The sequence below is a fragment of the Oncorhynchus mykiss genome, chromosome 15 (assembly GCF_013265735.2).
Source record: "Oncorhynchus mykiss isolate Arlee chromosome 15, USDA_OmykA_1.1, whole genome shotgun sequence".
Lineage (NCBI taxonomy): Eukaryota > Metazoa > Chordata > Actinopteri > Salmoniformes > Salmonidae > Oncorhynchus > Oncorhynchus mykiss.
In genome coordinates this window covers 13,315,514-13,336,473 of record NC_048579.1, presented here as the reverse complement: position 1 = coordinate 13,336,473, position 20,960 = coordinate 13,315,514, and the positions used below count along the sequence as shown (strand labels likewise).

General features: G+C 45.6%; 1 protein-coding gene across 11 annotated transcripts in view; it reads left to right on the top strand.

Moving 5' to 3' along the window:
* The window catches only part of LOC110489604 (protein AF-10), an 80,780-nt gene that overhangs the window by 33,031 nt on the left and 26,789 nt on the right, over positions 1-20,960 (top strand). For all 11 annotated transcript variants that reach the window (XR_005036044.1, XR_005036045.1, XM_036943729.1 and 8 more), the window contains 6 exons: positions 285-394; positions 487-590; positions 807-900; positions 13,710-13,805; positions 15,341-15,662; positions 18,573-19,265. Coding sequence is in view for 9 of the 11 variants with exons in the window: in XM_036943729.1 (XP_036799624.1) it covers positions 285-394; positions 487-590; positions 807-900; positions 13,710-13,805; positions 15,341-15,662; positions 18,573-19,265 (1,419 nt within the window). In the remaining 2 variants the exon portion in view is untranslated. The remainder of the gene's footprint in view (positions 1-284; positions 395-486; positions 591-806; positions 901-13,709; positions 13,806-15,340; positions 15,663-18,572; positions 19,266-20,960) is intronic.

Sequence of the window (20,960 nt, the reverse complement as noted above, 5' to 3'; positions counted from 1 at the left end):
CATGGATTGAAATTGAAGGGGATGTTGTGTATAGCTGCTCCTTTGGGCCCAAGTGGTGGGTGTTTTGAATACGTTATGTGTCCTGAGGTTTACTGTGTGTGTGTGTGTGTGTCCTGATGTTGACTGTGTGTGTGTGTCCTGAGGTTTACTGTGTGTGTGTGTGTGTCCTGAGGTTTACTGTGTGTGTGTGTGTGTGTGTAGGTTGGGCCCAAGTGGTGGGTGTTTTGAATAAGTTATGTGTGTCCTGAGGTTTACTGTGTGTGTGTGTGTGTGTGTGTGTGTAGGTTGGGCCCATGTGGTGTGTGCCCTTTACATCCCTGAAGTGCAGTTTGCTAACGTCTCCACCATGGAACCCATCGTACTGCAGTCTGTCCCCCACGATCGCTACAACAAGGTACACACACACACACACACACACACACACTTCACTCTGTCCCTACATTTCTGAGTGTGTGACTGGATGTGTTTTCTCATGTGTGTGTGTAGACGTGTTATATCTGTGAAGACCAGGGCAGAGAGAGTAAAGCTGCCACCGGAGCCTGCATGACCTGCAACAAACATGGCTGCCGACAAGCCTTCCACGTCACATGGTGAGCGAGCCCCTTTCAAATACCTATAGCTTTATTTACACATGTTCACATTGTGAGCCACATTAAAATATCTAAAACTTTATTAACACAGCAAAAAATACATCACTGTCCATCTGTTAACATAGTAAATACATCTCTCTCTGTCTTTAGTCTCTCCATTTTTTGACACATATCTCTGTTCCCTTCTCTCTCACGACACTACCTCTCTCTCCTCAGTGCCCAGTTTGCTGGGTTGTTGTGTGAGGAGCAGGGGTCGGACGCAGACAACGTTAAATACTGTGGCTACTGCAAGTACCATTACAGCAAACTGGTAAGATCTCTTTCTCTCTCTTTCTCTACTATTTTTCCCAACTGTCTTACTGTGCTTGGGAGGAGGAATGCCTCTCACCTCAGAAACCTGGAATCTAGTTTTGTTTGAATAGACCTCTCACATTCTTGCTTCCCTCTGTCTGAGCTTTGTGAAGGCCCACACTTCCCCAATATACACACACACACACACACACACACACACACACACACACCTCTCATTTCTTGAATGACTTGGCACTCTCTCCTCTGCCAATTACAACTGCTGAAAGTGGAGCCATCCGTTAATCTCCACCCGCTCTAGCTCCTCTCTCACTCTTTAATTTTTCTCTTCCTCCCTCCTTCCCTTCTCGCTCTCTTCTTCCCTCCTTCCCTTCTCGCTCTCTTCCTCCCTCCTTCCCTTCTCGCTCTCTTCCTCCCTCCTTCCCTTCTCGCTCTCTTCCTCCCTCCTTCCCTTCTCGCTCTCCCTCCCTCCTTCCCTTCTCGCTCTCCCTCCACCCAAACATCCATTCCTTCTCTCAAGCTTCTCTCCTTCCCCCTCTCCAGCCTTTTCTCCCCCACCCCCATCCCTCTCCCCCTCCATCGACCCCATCTAATCTCATTGACAAATCAGCAGTGCCTCCCAGGCCCTTTGTCCCCTTCACCCTCTACCCCCCTGCCCCCTGTATGCTAAGCCCAGGCCGGGTGCAGCGGTTTGGGTTACAGCGGCAGGGCGAGGTCTCTAGGGTCTGGAGCTCCACTCTGACACTGGACCTCTGCACCGGACGACAGCCCCAGTCCACAGGGCTTCCTCTCTGGCTGGGAGAGTGGAAGGGGTGGAGGGTGAGGGGTACTGGGGTTAGGGTTACAAGTGGGTAAAGAGATGCTTACCAATTCACATTTGTACACACCACTCCACACAGACACACAATAAATGCTTTCACTCACACACCCATACACTCGCTCTCTCTTTCCCTCTCTTCTCTCCCTCTCAGAGCTCTTTGGAGCGAGAGCCCCGGCTGTGTCACAGATTTTGTGCTCCACCCCTACCATCCATCAAGGGGAAAAATACGCACACACACACAAAGTGGGGGGAAGGATTCTGACTGAAGCATTGGGGTTTAAATGGGGGTGGGTAGCATTAGATAAAGCAATGGCTTTACATTATTTAGTGTCCTTTGCGCGCGCGTGCACACACACACATGCACACAGTGATGACATTTTATGATGTTAACAAATGCTTATAGTTCTATTGATCCTGTGTAATGGCTTTGTATGGTGGGGTCTGATATAATTAGTCTGGTACAGAATAGAGGAGAAGAGAAACACATGAGAAGGAATCAATGACAGACAAGCCAATGTTGGCAGCAGAATGGATTTCATAAGACGCCACATGGGTTGATGAATGTCATGCTCGGAACATGTGACATTTACAGGTCTTGTCGTGACACTGTGATGTTTTTACATGAATAACCCTCTGTGGGGTCAATGGGGTCATAGATAATGATGTTCTCTTACAGTAGACAAGAAAGGGCTCAGCGTTTGTTTTCCTTCAATAGTTTGGTGGTAAATCTAGGCAACGTGAAATAGTCTGCGGTTGGTGTATTGTGCCTGGGAGATGTAGAGGAGGGGAAGGGTCCTTTCAGTGTGGGTGTACATTTTAGGGCTGGCACAGTTACCTTATTATGGATGAACACCGTCATGAAGATCAAATTAAATAACCGTAACAAAATGTTGTTTTGGGGGGGGACTAACAACTGTCTGAAGACAGGACGGCTGGGTCTGTCCCCCCCCCGCAGCAGCACACGTTCTATATGAATAGAACAGGGTTGGAACCTCTAACCCTGGCAATTTGACTGGTAAACTCATGGGTACACTCGCAATGGCTACCTGGTATTGTGATGCGTTCATTTCCATGGTATTGTAGAATGTTCATTCAATGTATGTTAATAACTGATATCATTTGGCTCATGCAATGTAGTGCTGTCCCAGACCCCCAAAACATCTTGGTCGACCAAGAGTCGTCTGTTCTTTCGACCAATCGGCTGGTCGAAATGTTAAAACGTGAGTTTTTCCATATATAGACACACCCTATGCGTTAATATTTATTTTACTATATGTAGGCTACTGAGCTTATCTGATGCTTTAAGCACACTGTGATTAAATATTTAAGACACACAAATGACTCAAGAGGGAGCCAGAGAAAAAAACCTCTTCCCAAACCACCGCCTCCTGCTGCTTCTGGCCTTCGCAAATTGTGCCATTATGCTCCCGAGTTGCCAGTAATAGGCTACGCCTGGGGTCAGCAACCTTGTCCATTTGGAGTGCCAATTTATCTTTCCATTTTCACCGATCCGCCGTGCCAGTTATGATTTTCATATGCACATTTTTGTGGAACAGTTTCATTTATTTTATAATAAAGCCTTCGTAGCTCAAAATCGTTGTCGTCTGATTAATACAAAATTCTATCTAAATCAAAATGATACAAATGTAAAAGTAACTTCTATTGCCAACTATGTAAAAAATAACCAACAAATAAAAACATTGCAGTCTGCGGGTAGAAAATATCCTGATAAAAAGAAATCACATTGGCTAGCATGGCCCGTCTGCAAGGAACTTGAAACATTATATAAACTTGGTCCAGTCTGAAGCTGGTGCTAACAAACTTGCGACATTGTATAACATATTCTGGGCCCTCAGTTTCCAGCTCCAGTGAGCTCCGGGGAAACACAGCTCTTTAGGCTATTTGCGCAAGGGATAAGAAGTAATCCAGTAGGCCTATTTTATGACGTTCCATCGGATCAGAGCATGACATTTTTCTCCCTTTCACGCTGAGTGGTTATCGAAAGGGAGAGAGCTTGAAAGATTTTTCAAATGGGCTACATTGAGGAACAATTGTCTTTCTAAAAGTTTGTAAACACAGACCTTGTTACTTGCTGTTTGAGATGAAGAAACAATGACTGCCATCACTGAGTTGAATGGGCCCGTTTTCTTCACTTCATTTCTATGGCAGAAAATACAGTCAGAGCAGAGGAGGAGAAAACGCAAGTACATTTGATTTTATGTTCTACTGGTTGTTACGGTGACCGCGGTCAATAACCGTCATTTAAAATGCCACGACTGTCGTAGCCCTAGAGCAGAAATGGCTGATCTTGATGAGGATGGGAGCAACAGAAATATGAATGCATGGTGAGTGGCTCGTGGGTCTCTGTATCCATCCATCATGTAGGCAGTGCTGCCCTATCCTCTTGGGGGGCCCTAAGAATGGTTTTGTTACCTGGTCCTCTACCTTTTTTTAGTTAATTTACTCATAAGTAATGTCTATATTTAGCTTTATTTATTTGGTCTTTATTTAGCTTAGGTCTTATGTTCCTCTACCCTTTTTAGTTTATTTATTCATGTATTTTTGTATTTAGATTAGATTTATTTATGTGGTCTATATTTAGCACAGGTCTACGTTATTAACGTGTAGTTCCTCTATACCTTTAAGTGGGCGAGCATGGTGGGAGGTAATAGGGCTCAGAGACCACAAGGTAAGAAACACCCAACATATCTCTACGTGACTGTGACGGACACAGCAACCATACGCCCTCTCTGAACAGATATCTATATATATACACACCCTCTCTGAACAGATATATATACAGTGCCTTGCGAAAGTATTCGGCCCCCTTGAACTTTGCGACCTTTTGCCACATTTCAGGCTTCAAACATAAAGATATAAAACTGTATTTTTTTGTGAAGAATCAACAACAAGCGGGACACAATCATGAAGTGGAACGACATTTATTGGATATTTCAAACTTTTTTAACAAATCAAAAACTGAAAAATTGGGTGTGCAAAATTATTCAGCCCCTTTACTTTCAGTGCAGCAAACTCTCTCCAGAAGTTCAGTGAGGATCTCTGAATGATCCAATGTTGACCTAAATTACTAATGATGATAAATACAATCCACCTGTGTGTAATCAAGTCTCCGTATAAATGCACCTGCACTGTGATAGTCTCAGAGGTCCGTTAAAAGCGCAGAGAGCATCATGAAGAACAAGGAACACAACAGGCAGGTCCGAGATACTGTTTAAAGTAAGTTTAAAGCCGGATTTGGATACAAAAATATTTCCCAAGCTTTAAACATCCCAAGGAGCACTGTGCAAGCGATAATATTGAAATGGAAGGAGTATCAGACCACTGCAAATCTACCAAGACCTGGCCGTCCCTCTAAACTTTCAGCTCATACAAGGAGAAGACTGATCAGAGATGCAGCCAAGAGGCCCATGATCACTCTGGATGATCTGCAGAGATCTACAGCTGAGGTGGGAGACTCTGTCCATAGGACAACAATCAGTCGTATATTGCACAAATCTGGCCTTTATGGAAGAGTGGCAAGAAGAAAGCCATTTCTTAAAGATATCCATAAAAAGTGTTGTTTAAAGTTTGCCACAAGCCACCTGGGAGACACACCAAACATGTGGAAGAAGGTGCTCTGGTCAGATGAAACCAAAATTGAACTTTTTGGCAACAATGCAAAACGTTATGTTTGGTGTAAAAGCAACACAGCTGAACACACCATCCCCACTGTCAAACATGGTGGTGGCAGCATCATGGTTTGGGCCTGCTTTTCTTCAGCAGGGACAGGGAAGATGGTTAAAATTGATGGGAAGATGGATGGAGCCAAATACAGGACCATTCTGGAAGAAAACCTGATGGAGTCTGCAAAAGACCTGAGACTGGGATGGAGATTTGTCTTCCAACAAGACAATGATCCAAAACATAAAGCAAAATCTACAATGGAATGGTTCAAAAATAAACATATCCAGGTGTTAGAATGGCCAAGTCAAAGTCCAGACCTGTTAAAAAAGTTTGAAATATCCAATAAATGTCGTTCCACTTCATGATTGTGTCCCACTTGTTGTTGGTTCTTCACAAAAAAATACAGTTTTATATCTTTATGTTTGAAGCCTGAAATGTGGCAAAAGGTCGCAAAGTTCAAGGGGGCCGAATACTTTCGCAAGGCACTGTATATATACACACCCTCTCTGAACAGATATATATATATATACACACCCTCTCTGAACAGATATATATATATATACACACCCTCTCTGAACAGATATCTATATATATACAAACCCTCTGTGAACAGATATCTATATATATACACACCCTCTCTGAACAGATATATATATATATATATATATACACACACCCACAGACACTGTAGACAGAGGGAACAACACACAGCACATCATTCGAGACAGCTAAGGATAGAGATGCCCGAGCTAAGTTACTTGGCATGAGTGAGGTCATGTCCTTTGAATTGTTGTCAGGCACCAAGGATCTTGATCTCTAACCAACAACCAACACTTTATAAACCAGTCAGCGTTACCCCACCGACTACGCCACCACTGTGTGAGAGAGAGCGCCTTACACATGCATCCCTCCTCCCTTAGAGTTACCATTGATCTAACATGACAGTGTAGGTGTAATCTATGTAGTGGAACCCTAGCTTTCACCTACCCGACCCTATAAGATCCCTCTTTTATTACTAGATGTAAATCAGTGAAGGGTGCACGGTTAAAGGTAGACACAGTAATATTACAGCCTTGTACACAGTGGGGCGGCTTCCTGCTTACACAGATGAGTCCAGGTGTATGAACAGGACCACAGTCATTGGCCATGCATCCTTTTTTTCATTATGACATCAGAGGAAGTCACCCACTCATCAATCTGTTTACCTCACCCGATTGGTCTACTCCTGGTTGCTCCACCCCATTGGATAAAAGTCCTGTGGTCTTCTGATTGGATAACGTGCCAGGAGTCATGCTTTTTGTATTTCAGTCGCAGTTCATTTTTAAAATTACATTCTTTTTGTACTGCAAAAGAAAGTAATTGATTTTTTGAACTTGATCTTTTCGAGAGCTTGAGTTTTTAGCTAACATTCTCAATGACACCATGTAGTAAGTGAGGTCATGTAGCATGCTCCTGGGCTGCAGGGTCAGTCAACTAGACTCATGAGTGAGACTATTACCAGGTTTTTTTGGGGTGACACTTTTTTTGTAAAACAGTGATGAAATATGTGTGTGCACATGCATGAAAAAAGCAGAGTTGGCACAGTTGTCTAGTTCCCCCAGTGTTTCCTTCTTTGCCCTGGCTTTTGTTACACAACCTGATTTGCATTAGCAAGAGGACCCATAACCCTCTATCCTTAACCCCCCTCCCTCCACATTCCAGATGTGTGTGCCTACCTATTTCCAAACCCCCCAGCTAAATAACAATGAGGACTAACAGCTTCTCCTTCCACCAGGCGCTCATTTAGCCTGCAGGAAACACACACACACACACACACCGATCGCTCATATAGCCTGCAGGAAACACACACACACACACACCGGTCGCTCATATAGCCTGCAGGAAACACACACACCAGCTGGTCAGAGAGCCTGCAGGAAACACACACACACACCGTTCGCTCATATAGCCTGCAGGAAACACACACACCAGCTGGTCAGAGAGCTTGCAGGAAACACACACACACACACACCAGCTGGTCAGAGAGCCTGCAGGAAACACACACACACACACACACACACACACACACACCAGCTGGTCAGAGAGCCTGCAGGAAACACACACACACCAGCTGGTCAGAGAACCTGCAGGAAACACACACACACCAGTTGGTCAGAGAGCCTGCAGGAAACACACACACACACCAGCTGGTCAGAGAGCCTGCAGGGGAAACACACACACCAGCTGGTCAGAGAGCCTGCAGGAAACACACACACACACCAGCTGGTCAGAGAGCCTGCAGGAAACACACACACACACCAGCTGGTCAGAGAGCCTGCAGGAAACACACACACACACACCAGCTGGTCAGAGAGCCTGCAGGAAACACACACACACACGAGCTGGTCAGAGAACCTGCAGGAAACACACACACACCAGCTGGTCAGAGAGCCTGCAGGAAACACACACACCGGTCGCTCATATAGCCTGCAGGAAACACACACACACCAGCTGGTCAGAGAGCCTGCAGGAAACACACACACACCAGCTGGTCAGAGAGCCTGCAGGAAACACACACACACACACCGGTCGCTCATATAGCCTGCAGGAAACACACACACACACACACCGGTCGCTCATATAGCCTGCAGGAAACACACACACACACCGGTCGCTCATATAGCCTGCAGGAAACACACACACACCAGCTGGTCAGAGAGCCTGCAGGAAACACACACACCAGCTGGTCAGAGAGCCTGCAGGAAACACACACATACACCGGTCGCTCATATAGCAGGCAGGAAACACACACACACACCGGACGCTCATATAGCCTGCAGGAAACACACACACACACCGGTCGCTCATATAGCCTGCAGGAAACACACACACACCGGTCGCTCATATAGCCTGCAAGAAACACACACACACACCGGTCGCTCATATAGCCTGCAGGAAACACACACACCAGCTGGTCAGAGAGCCTGCAGGAAACACACACACCAGCTGGTCAGAGAGCCTGCAGGAAACACACACACACACCGGTCGCTCATATAGCCTGCAGGAAACACACACACACACCGGTCGCTCATAAAGCCTGCAGGAAACACACACACACACCGGTCGCTCATATAGCCTGCAGGAAACACACACACACACACCGGTCGCTCATATAGCCTGCAGGAAACACACACACCAGCTGGTCAGAGAGCCTGCAGGAAACTGCACATGGGAATTCCTGCCGGGTTGGTGAGGATTATTCCCCCCCCCCCCGCCCTCTTCTTCCTCCATCTCTCCTGCTCCGATGAGGGGGGAGTCTCTGTGTGTAAAGTGATGTGGATATCGGAACGTGTGTGGACATTCAACCCTCTCGGCCTAACTCTGTCCATCAACTGCTACCACTGGAATGTTATTGAGAAAGAACAAGGGAATCCACACAGGGCTCTACAGTGGGACCGTTTTACTTGCATATCTGCCAAAATATTTTACTGTGCGACCCGGAGTTTTAATTTAGGAGCTCCAGTGCGCCTAGAAAAATATCACCCAGGTGATAATTGTTGCAAGGATTACTTCAATGTAGCACAGCCCCTGAGCGCCATGGAGAAAACGTCTTGTTACACTAAATAGTTATTGTTACACACGCACACACACACGTGTAGTTAGCTACAATGTGCTACCAGCCTCGACACACACTGGGAGATACAAGAAGTACTGGGAGATACAGGGAAGAGAAAGACAGGAGTAGAACAGAGGGTTTGAGGAAGAGGGTTGGGGAAGAGAAAGACAGGAGAAGAACAGAGGGATTGAGGAAGAGGGCTGGGGAAGAGAAAGACAGGAGAAGAACAGAGGGATTGAGGAAGAAGGTTGGGGAAGAGAAAGACAGGAGAAGAACAGAGGGATTGAGGAAGAAGGTTGGGGAAGAGAAAGACAGGAGAAGAACAGAGGGATTGAGGAAGAAGGTTGGGGAAGAGAAAGACAGGAGTAGAACAGAGGGATTGAGGAAGAGAAAAGCGAACGATAGAGGGATGCTGGGGGGGGGGATGGTTGTCATGGTGCTTCTGTGTGCCGGTAGCATGTTTGAATCTCAATGCCGTCTCAGAGAATCACTACATATTTTTACACCTGCAGGTTGTGTGTGTGTGTGTGCGCACACATGGACATGACTGCGGATGTGTGTGTGTGAACGAGGTGTTCGCTGAGAGTGTGCGGTGAGTGAGGGTGTGTGTACGTCTGTGCAGGGGTGCCACGTTTCCTGGATTTTTACACAATCTAATATGTCTTCTCCATTTAGAACAAAAAGTAAGCAAAAATGCCCACAGTCATCAAGCTAGGTAAGAGATCATTATTAAATATGTTTAAGTGATTAATAAGACTGAACTAGATCAAAGGTAATTCAATAATAAATATTGTTACACCTTTAACCAATTGCCTAGCTAATGAACAACTCTTGAAAAATTACAGAGTTTTGATTGTCTTTATTAAGACCTCCTCCGTATCACATTTCAGCCACAACGACCAGCCAACCCGAGCCGCCTGCATGCACAACCCCCACCAGTCTAGTCAGTAACTAATCTCTCTCCCAACACAATTTCCTTCCCAGTTCAAACCTTTAAAAAAATAGATATATATTTTTAAAGGAAAGGTTTGGAAACATAAACAAAACTTTAAAATCCCACATACACCTCAAATACACAGTTGAATTCGGAGGTTTACATACACAGAGGTTGTAGTCATTAAAACTCGTTTTTCAACAACTCCACAAATTTCTTGTTAACAAACTATAGTTTTGGCAAGTCGGTTAGGACATCTACTTTGTGCATGACAAGTAATTTTTCCAACAATTGTTTACAGACAGATTATTTCACTTATAATTCACTGTATCACAATTCCAGTGGGTCAGAAGTTTACATACACTAAGTTCACTGTGCCTTTAAACAGCTTGGAAAATTCCAGAAAATTATGTCATGGCTTTAGAAGCTTCTGATAGGCTAATTGACATCATTTGTGTCAATTCTAGGTGACCTGTGGATGTATTTCAAGGTCTACCTTCAAACTCGGTGCCTCTTTGCTTGACATCATGGGAAAATCAAAAGAAATCAGCCAAGACCTCAGAAAAAAATTGTAGACCTCCACAAGTCTGTTTCATCCTTGTGAGCAATTTCCAAACGCCTGAAGGTACCACTTTCATCTGTACAAACAATAGTACGCAAGTATAAACACCATGGGACCACACAGCCGTCATACCACTCAGGAAGGAGACGCGTTCTGTCTCCAAGAGATGAACGTACTTTGGTGCGAAAAGTGCAAATCAATCCCAGAACAACAGTAAAGGACCTTGTGAAGATACTGGAGGAAACAGGTACAAAAGTATCTATATCCACAGTAAAACAAGTCCTATATCGACATAACCTGAGAGGCCGCTCAGCAAGGAAGAAGCCACTGCTCCAAAACCGCCAAAAAAAAAGCCAGACTACGGTTTGCAACTGCACATGGGGACAAAATTCGTACTTTTTGGAGAAATGTCCTCTGGTCTGATGAAACAAAAATAGAACTGTTTGGTCATAATGACCATCATTATGTTTGGAGGAAAAAGGGGGATGGTTGCAAGCTGAAGAACACCATCCCAACCGTGAAGCACGGGGTGGCAGCATCATGTTGTGGGGGTGCTTTGCTGCAGGAGGGACTGGTGCACTTCACAAAATAGACAGCATCATGAGGGAGGAAAATTATGTGGATATATTGAAGCAACATCTCAAGACATCAGTCAGGAAGTTAAAGCTTGGTCGCAAATGGGTCTTCCAAATGGACAATGACCCCAAGCATACTTCCAAAGTTGTGGCAAAATGGCAACAAAGTCAAGGTATTGGAGTGGCCATCACAAAGCCCTGACCTCAACCCTATAGAAAATTTGTGGGCAGAACTGAAAAGCGTGTGCGAGCAAGGAGGCCTACAAACCTGACTCAGTTACACCAGCTCTGTCATGAGGAATGGGCCAAAATTCACCCAACTTATTGTGGGAAGCTTGTGGAAGGCTACCTGAAACATTTGACCCAAGTTAAACTATTCAAAGGCAATGCTACCAAATACTAATTGAGTGTATGTAAACTTCTGACCCACTAGGAAATAAATAAAAGCTGAATTAAATAATTCTCTCTCCTATTATTCTGACATTTCACATTCTTAAAATAAAGTGGTTATCCTAATTGACCTAAGACAGGGATTTTTTTTACTGTGATTAAATGTCAGGAATTGTGAATAACGGAGTTTAAATATTTGGCTATGGTGTAAACTTCCGACATTGACTGTACATTAACACACAAACAGCAAATCCTCCATATCATTTTTCTCATAGGACTAATAGTACCGGAGAGCTCTTTTACTTGCACACCCCAAGGGTCCACCCCTCTGCAGCGCCCCGTTCAGGGGCGGCAGGTAGCATAGCAAGTAGGAGCTTTGGGCCAGTAACCGAAAGGTTGGGGAACAGTGGGTTGCCGTGGATGTCGACCTAAGGCAGCCCCCCGCCCCGGTCTGATTCAGAAGGGTTGGGTTAAATACGGAAGACACATTTCAGTTGAATGCATTCAGTTGTACAACTGACTAGGATTCCCCTTTCCCAACACACCCCACTCAGCTTTAGGATCTTAGTGAAACCTTATTGGTTTCAGGTGTGTTAGGTCAAGGCCAGAGTGACACCAGTACAGTAGACCTCCAGGGCCAGGACTGAGCAGCCAAGCAGCTTGGGATTGCCTAAACAGGTATCTCCCTTGACGTGGGCATGTTTTCAATACAGACTCCTTTAGTCATACAACATTTTCCCACTCTTAAATGGTAGGCTATAAAAATATCTCAAAAGAAAGTACCAGTCTCTCCAACTCTGCTCTCTTCAAACGACATCTAGCATATTGGCTGATATAGACCAGTATTACAATGTAAGGGACATGTGAGAATCTCAGGTCATTTAAAACATATTTCTGAAATTATGTTTGCGCATTTGATATTGCCTGTAGGGCACAAAATTGCTGGAACCATGGCTGGCAAGTGAGCTGCGACACATACGCCTAAAATAACATTGGCGGGACTGAGGTTGGATTTGGGAGCGTTCTTGCGGGATGAAGAGGTCGGTCCGCGCAGACCTCTACTGGGCACCATGACAGCAAAGCCTGTAACGTTAGAGATGTTTATTACTGTCAGTGTGAAAAGTAGGGAATTAGCTAGGGAAACTGACTGAACAATAACGTTAAATTGCCATACTGACTAATAAAACTAACATTGCAACGTCAGAAAATCAATCTTAAATCGGTTGGCTGATGGCTTTGTCGTTTTGATTCAGGACTAGTGAGATTGATGCAACAAGAATAGATTACGTTAACCAATTTTTTGCCAACTCTCTCAAACAGTAAATCAACTGGCGAAAGCTAGCCAAGATCATTTACTTCTGAAACGAGACAAAACAAAGACTACAAAACATTTCCTTACAAACAACAGCTGTTAGCGATATGAAGTGGCTATTATTACTATCTATCTGACAGATAACTAGAGGCTAGCGCTGACCTGGCCTGGTAGCTGCTAGTATAGTTTATTCATTCACCTCAGTGGAGAGGGGATGAAACATTAGCTAACCTTACATATCATTGACAATACTAACTCAGCACTGCTAATAACCACTAGTTTTTTTCTGTTAAGTTAAACAGCAGTTAACCTGCCAGCTACATCAATCAACTAAATATTAGCCATCCTTCCAGAAGCCTTGCCTTTATACCTCCTCTCAGCCTGCTCTGTGGTGTCCGTGTGGTCCCAGCTGAACACTCCAAACAGCCTGCACGACGGCACGGAGGCGTCCATATGGTCCTAAAGCACTCTGTTGCCGGGGTTTTGTATCACATTGCCCTGATAAAACTGTGTGTGTGTGGGAGGGGGGTGGTGCAATTTCAGGATGGTGGGGGGCAAGACCCCTGTCCCCAGTGAAAGTTGCACCTCTGCGTGTGTGTGTGCATGTACCTACATGTACGTGTGCAACTAAGGGTGTAAATTGAGTTTTGAGGGGATTAGGCCATGGATTGGGTAGAATCTCTCACTGGGAAGACAGAAAACCATGTGTCTGCTAAATGGCAGAGATGTGAAACTCTCTTCCGTCTTAAGCACTTTGTGGTTATTTTATTTTCATTGTGGTAGAACCATCCTTTCAGCTCAGCCCGGGGCTGGGAATTAAAGATACATTTTCTCTTTCTCTCTTCCATAAGAGATGCCCAACCCAAACACTCATCTGTCTCATCCTCTCCTTTCCTGCCCTTCCGTAACCCTTATCCCTCCCTTCTCTCTCTCCTCAGAAACACAAAGAGAGGGAGAGACACAAACTCAAACACAAGAAGATTCTAGAGCTTTCCCCCACCCTCGCTCCAACTCTCATGGTCACCTCAGACAAGGTGAGCCCACTCCTCCTTTCCGCCCTGCTTCTCTCTCTCTATTTCTCTCTGTCTCTCCATCTCACTCTGTGGGTTTAATGTGAGGTGAACATTGACTAGCTCTGTTAGGCATTAGGGCTGGACTGACCTTTCTCATGCCCCACTTCTCCTCTCTCTCATTTCCTTTCTTCTCCACTTCTCCTCTCTCTCCTTTCCTTTCTTCTCCACTTCTCCCCTCTCTCCTTTCCTTTCTTCTCCACTCCTCTCTCTCCTTTCCTTTCTTCTCCACTCCTCCTCTCTCATTTCCTTTCTTCTCCACTTCTCCTCTCTCTCCTTTCCTTTCTTCTCCACTTCTCCTCTCTCTCCTTTTTTTTCTTCTCCACTCCTCTCTCTCCTTTCCTTTCTTCTCCACTCCTCCTCTCTCCTTTCCTTTCTTCTCCACTCCTCCTCTCTCCTTTCCTTTCTTCTCCACTCCTCCTCTCCTTTCCTTTCTTCTCCACTCCACTCCTCCTCTCCTTTAATTTCTTCTCCACTCCTCTCTCTCCTTTCCTTTCTTCTCCACTTCTCCTCTCTCTCCTTTCCTTTCTTCTCCACTCCTCTCTCTCCTTTCCTTTCTTCTCCACTCCTCTCTCTCCTTTCCTTTCTTCTCCACTCCTCTCTCTCCTTTCCTTTCTTCTCCACTCCTCCTCTCCTTTCTTCTCCACTCCTCCTCTCCTTTAATTTCTTCTCCACTCTCCTCTCTCCTTTAATTTCTTCTTCACTCCTCTCCTTTCCTTTCTTCTCCACTTCTCCTCTCCTTTCCTTTCTTCTCCACTCCTCTCTCTCCTTTCCTTTCTTCTCCACTTCTCCTTTCCTTTCCTTTCTTCTCCACTCCTCTCTCTCCTTTCCTTTCTTCTCCACTCCTCTCTCTCCTTTCCTTTCTTCTCCACTCCTCTCTCTCCTTTCCTTTCTTCTCCACTCCTCTCTCTCCTTTCCTTTCTTCTCCACTCCTCTCTCTCCTTTCCTTTCTTCTCCACTCCTCTCTCTCCTTACCTTTCTTCTCCACTTCTCCTCTCCTTTCCTTTCTTCTCCACTCCTCCTCTCCTTTCCTTTCTTCTCCACTCCTCTCTCTCCTTTCCTTTCTTCTCCACTTCTCCTTTCCTTTCTTCTCCACTCCTCCTCTCCTTTCCTTTCTTCTCCACTCCTCCTCTCTCTCCTTTCCTTTCTTCTCCACTTCTCCTCTCTCTCCTTTCCTTTCTTCTCCACTTCTCCTCTCTCTCCTTTCCTTTCTTCTCCACTCCTCTCTCTCCTTTCCTTTCTTTTCCACTCCTCCTCTCCTTTCCTTTCTTCTCCACTTCTCCTCTCCTTTCCTTTCTTCTCCACTCCTCTCTCTCCTTTCCTTTCTTCTCCACTCCTCCTCTCCTTTCCTTTCTTCTCCACTTCTCCTCTCTCTCCTTTCCTTTCTTCTCCACTCCTCTCTTCTCCTTCCCTCATCTCCTTCCCTCCCTCTCCTCTATACTCCTACACTCCACTCTTCCTCTCCTCCCTCTTCTCTCCTCTCCTCAACCATCTCCCAGAGCTACAGCAGCGGTGGTGGAGGAGGAGTCTCCTCTTTGCCCACCTCATCTCAGAAGCGATTGGATGACAGTGCCGCGCGTTTCACCACCGCCAACTTCCAGGAAGTGCCTGTGCACTCTGGGAGTGCTAAGGACGCCCCACCCATGGGGTCAGAGAGCAAACAAGGGTCGGAAGTCAAACAGGGCAAAAAGAGCATTTGCCATGGGATTGGTGTTCAGCGGGGACGCAAGTCCCTCACACCTGGGAAGCCCCTCCCCTCTGCTGTAGTCACTATGGCAACCTCCTCCACTGCCGCCTCCTCCACTGGAACCTTTCATCAAGGTGAGTTTGATACACTGTTTACGTCTGTACGTGTGTTTGTGAATGCCTGTGTGTGTGTATGACAGTGGTTGGATGTTGTCCAGAGTGCCAGCGGTAGTGTATGACCGTCATCTCCCTGGCTAGATCCTAGCTCCTGTCATCTCTGCCACACACAAACAACACACACAGAGACACTAGAGAGGGACACTCAGACTCCATCAGCCTCCCTTGACCTCTGACCCTTTATGGCAGCATGTGTGTGTGTTTCAGCCTTGAGGGGGCAACTCTGGAGGTCTGACGTGTTGTAAGTTGCATCTAGTGGGATAAGGGTCTTCCAGTCCAACTAGAGACTGAGGAACAACGAGATGACTATTAGAGATTCTCCCAGTCCAACTAAAGACTGAGGAACAAGGAGATGACTATTAGAGATTCTCCCAGTCCAACTAGAGCCTGAGGAACAAGGAGATGACTGTTAGAGATTCTCCCAGTCCAACTAGAGACTGAGGAACAAGGAGATGACTAGTAGAGATTCTCCCAGTCCAACTAGAGACGGAGGAACAAGGAGATGACTATTAGAGATTCTCCCAGTCCAACTAGAGACGGAGGAACAAGGAGATGACTATTAGAGATTCTCCCAGTCCAACTAGAGACTGAGGAACAAGGAGATGACTATTAGAGATTCTCCCAGTCCAACTAGAGACTGAGGAACAAGGAGATGACTATTAGAGATTCTCCCAGTCCAACTAGAGACGGAGGAACAAGGAGATGACTATTAGAGATTCTCCCAGTCCAACTAGAGACGGAGGAACAAGGAGATGACTATTAGAGATTCTCCCAGTCCAACTAGAGACTGAGGAACAAGGAGATGACTATTAGAGATTCTCCCAGTCCAACTAGAGACGGAGGAACAAGGAGATGACTATTAGAGATTCTCCCAGTCCAACTAGAGACGGAGGAACAAGGAGATGACTATTAGAGATTCTCCCAGTCCAACTAGAGACTGAGGAACAAGGAGATGACTATTAGAGATTCTCCCAGTCCAACTAGAGACGGAGGAACAAGGAGATGACTATTAGAGATTCTCCCAGTCCAACTAGAGACGGAGGAACAAGGAGATGACTATTAGAGATTCTCCCAGTCCAACTAGAGACTGAGGAACAAGGAGATGACTATTAGAGATTCTCCCAGTCCAACTAGAGACGGAGGAACAAGGAGATGACTATTAGAGATTCTCCCAGTCCAACTAGAGACTGAGGAACAAGGAGATGGCTATTAGAGATTCTCCCAGTCCAACTAGAGACTGAGGAACAAGGATATGACTATTAGAGATTCTCCGAGTCCAACTAAAGACTGAGGAACAAGGAGATGACTATTAGAGATTCTCCCAGTCCAACTAGAGACTGAGGAACAAGGAGATGACTATTAGAGATTCTCCCAGTCCAACTAGAGACTGAGGAACAAGGAGATGACTATTAGAGATTCTCCCAGTCCAACTAGAGACGGAGGAACAAGGAGATGACTATTAGAGATTCTCCCAGTCCAACTAGAGACGGAGGAACAAGGAGATGACTATTAGAGATTCTCCCAGTCCAACTAGAGACTGAGGAACAAGGAGATGACTATTAGAGATTCTCCCAGTCCAACTAGAGACGGAGGAACAAGGAGATGACTATTAGAGATTCTCCCAGTCCAACTAGAGACTGAGGAACAAGGAGATGACTATTAGAGATTCTCCCAGTCCAACTAGAGACTGAGGAACAAGGATATGACTATTAGAGATTCTCCCAGTCCAACTAGAGACGGAGGAACAAGGAGATGACTATTAGAGATTCTCCCAGTCCAACTAGAGACGGAGGAACAAGGAGATGACTATTAGAGATTCTCCCAGTCCAACTAGAGACTGAGGAACAAGGAGATGACTATTAGAGATTCTCCCAGTCCAACTAGAGACGGAGGAACAAGGAGATGACTATTAGAGATTCTCCCAGTCCAACTAGAGACTGAGGAACAAGGAGATGGCTATTAGAGATTCTCCCAGTCCAACTAGAGACTGAGGAACAAGGATATGACTATTAGAGATTCTCCGAGTCCAACTAAAGACTGAGGAACAAGGAGATGACTATTAGAGATTCTCCCAGTCCAACTAGAGACTGAGGAACAAGGAGATGACTATTAGAGATTCTCCCAGTCCAACTAGAGACTGAGGAACAAGGAGATGACTATTAGAGATTCTCCCAGTCCAACTAGAGACTGAGGAACAAGGAGATGACTATTAGAGATTCTCCCAGTCCAACTAGAGACTGAGGAACAAGGAGATGACTATTAGAGATTCTCCCAGTCCAACTAGAGACGGAGGAACAAGGAGATGACTATTAGAGATTCTCCCAGTCCAACTAGAGACGGAGGAACAAGGAGATGACTAGTAGAGATTCTCCCAGTCCAACTAGAGACTGAGGAACAAGGAGATGACTATTAGAGATTCTCCCAGTCCAACTAGAGACTGAGGAACAAGGAGATGACTATTAGAGATTCTCCCAGTCCAACTAGAGACTGAGGAACATCGAGATGACTATTAGAGATTCTCCCAGTCCAACTAGAGACTGAGGAACAAGGAGATGACTATTAGAGATTCTCCCAGTCCAACTAGAGACTGAGGAACAAGGAGATGACTATTAGAGATTCTCCCAGTCCAACTAGAGACTGAAGAACAAGGAGATGACTATTAGAGATTCTCCCAGTCCAACTAGAGACTGAAGAACAAGGAGATGACTATTAGAGATTCTCCCAGTCCAACTAGAGACGGCGGAACAAGGAGAGGACAGAGAGCAAAAATAACCATGTTATCTGTTACTGGTGCTTCCATGTGTCTGGCAGTGCCAGAGGGTGTGTGTGTTTTAAGTCTGCAAACAGCTTCTCCTCTCTCTCTCCCAGCCCTCCTGCTGTCAAATAAGACGTCCTCCACCGTGACTCCTCCTACCTCTGACTTCCTGGGCTTCTCTGATCCGTTGCTGCGCTCTGGAGGCGGGGACTCCTTCTCCCCGCCCTCGTTCAGCCGCTGCCTAGTGAAGCCCAGTGAGCTCACGTCCTCGGAGGGCATGGCGTCGCTCAGCACCTTCGGTTCGATGATGTCGCTTCCTGCCACCGGTGGCGTAGCCGGCGGTAAACTGTACGAGAACTCTCACAGTGAGCCAACGGGGAACGTTGCTGCCTCGGCCGGCTACAAACGCTCCTCATCATCCTCCTCTTCCTCTGCTGCCTCCTCCTCCTCTGGGCCAGGGATGGGGGGAGAAGTAGGAGAAGAAGGAGTGAAGGGGAAGAGAAAGAGAGGAAACTGGAGGAATCGATATGGACCCTGCTTCAATGCTCCTGACGGCATGGCTACAGACGGACCTGAGCACCACACAGCACCGCTACCTCTCCCTTCATCGTCCTCTTCTCTCTCCTCCACTTCATCCTCCTCTCCTTCCCCCTCCTCTACCAGCGCTCTGCCAGGCCGGCCCGGTGGAGGTGAGAGAGGAGGTCTGCTCTGTGTTGGTGTCAGCAGTGGGATCCAGAAGTCTCCTTCCTTACTGAAGAACGGCAGTGTGCAGATTGATGGAGTCACCTCTACTCCCTCTGGGACCGGTAGGATCCACACACACAAACCACCACTTTCCTCACTCTGTCTTTCATTGCTCATTCTATCAAAGCATGTTTTGTATCAGCAGTCGTGTAATGCTGTGGTGGAGACGATGACTGACCATAAAGCATTACAGGACTAAATGGGAGAGAGCTGCCTAAGGGATGAACAGGCCATTAGAGGTTGTTGTAGTAGACTCTCCCTGTTTGAGAGGAGGGGAAGTTTAGAGTGCTGTGAACCCTGCTGGACAACACTCTGTGTGTGTGTGTGTGTGTGTGTGTGTGTGTGTGTGTGTGTGTGTGTGTGTGTGTGTGTGTGTGTGTGTGAAGTGCTCTCTGTCTCGTTTCATCTTGTGTTCTGTTTCTTGGCAACCGCGTCAATGCTTTGGAGTTCCCTTCTGCTGCAGGAAATGTCTAGTTGCATCCTTTTCTCTCTCTGTTTCTCTTTCTGTATTTCTCTCTCTTTCTCCCTCTCTATTCCTCACTATATTTGTTCCCCCCATTTCTCTCTCTCTCTCGTTCTCTCCTTCTTTAATCTCTCTGCACTCCTCCCTCTTTCCATGCCTCTCTCATTCCTTACTTTACCCTCCTCTCTCTTGCTCTCTTGCCTCTCCCCTGTTCTGTAGGCTCTCTCAATGTTTGACTTATTGACTTCCACATTTTGTTGTTACAGCCTGATTTCAAAATGGATTCAATTGTGTTGATTTCTCACCCACTTACACAGAATATCCCATAATGACAAAGTGAAAACATTTTTTTAGAATTATTGTTATTCATTTGTTTATTTACATGAAAACAAAGAAGATATTCAATTTGCTTAAGTATTCACACCCCTGAGTCAATACATGTTAGAATCATCTTTAGCAGCTATTACAGCTGTGAGTCTTTCTGGGTAAGTCTCTAAGAGCTTTCCACACCTGGATTGTGCAACATTTGCCCATTATTATTTTCAAAATGTTAAAGCTCTGCCAAATTGGTTGTTGACCATTGCTAGACAACCATTGTCAGGTCTTGCCATAGATTTCCAAGTAGATTTAAGTCAAAACTGTAACTCGGCCACTCAGGAACATTCCCTGTCTTCTTGGTAAGCAACTCCAGTGTAGATTTGGCCTTGTGTTTTAGGTTATTGTCCTGCTGAAAGGTGAATTCATCTCCCAGTGTCTGGTGGAAAGCAGAATGAACCTCTGGGATTTTGCCTGTGATTTGCTCCATTCCTTGTTCTTTTTTTTTATCCTGAAAAACTCCCCAGTCCTTAACGATTACAAGCATACCCATAACATGATGCAGCCACCACTATGCTTGAAAATATGGAGAGTGGTACTCAGTAATGTGTTGTATTGGATTTGACCCAAACATAACACTTTGTATTCAGGACAAAAAGTTAATTGCTTTGCCAAATTTTTTGCTCTATTACTTTAGTGCCTTTTTGCAAAAAAGGATGCACGTTTTGGAATATTTGGATTCTTCCTTCTTTTCACTCTGTCAATTAGGTTAGTACTGTGGAGTAACTACAATGTTGTTGATCCATCCTCAGTTTTCTCCTTCCACAGCCATTAAACTCTGTAACTATTTACAGTCACCATTGGCCTCATGGTTTCCTTCCTCTTCGGCAACTGAGTTAGGAAGGAGGCCTGTATCTTTATAGTGACTGGGTGTATTGATACACCATCCGAAGTGTAATTAATAACTTCACTATGCACA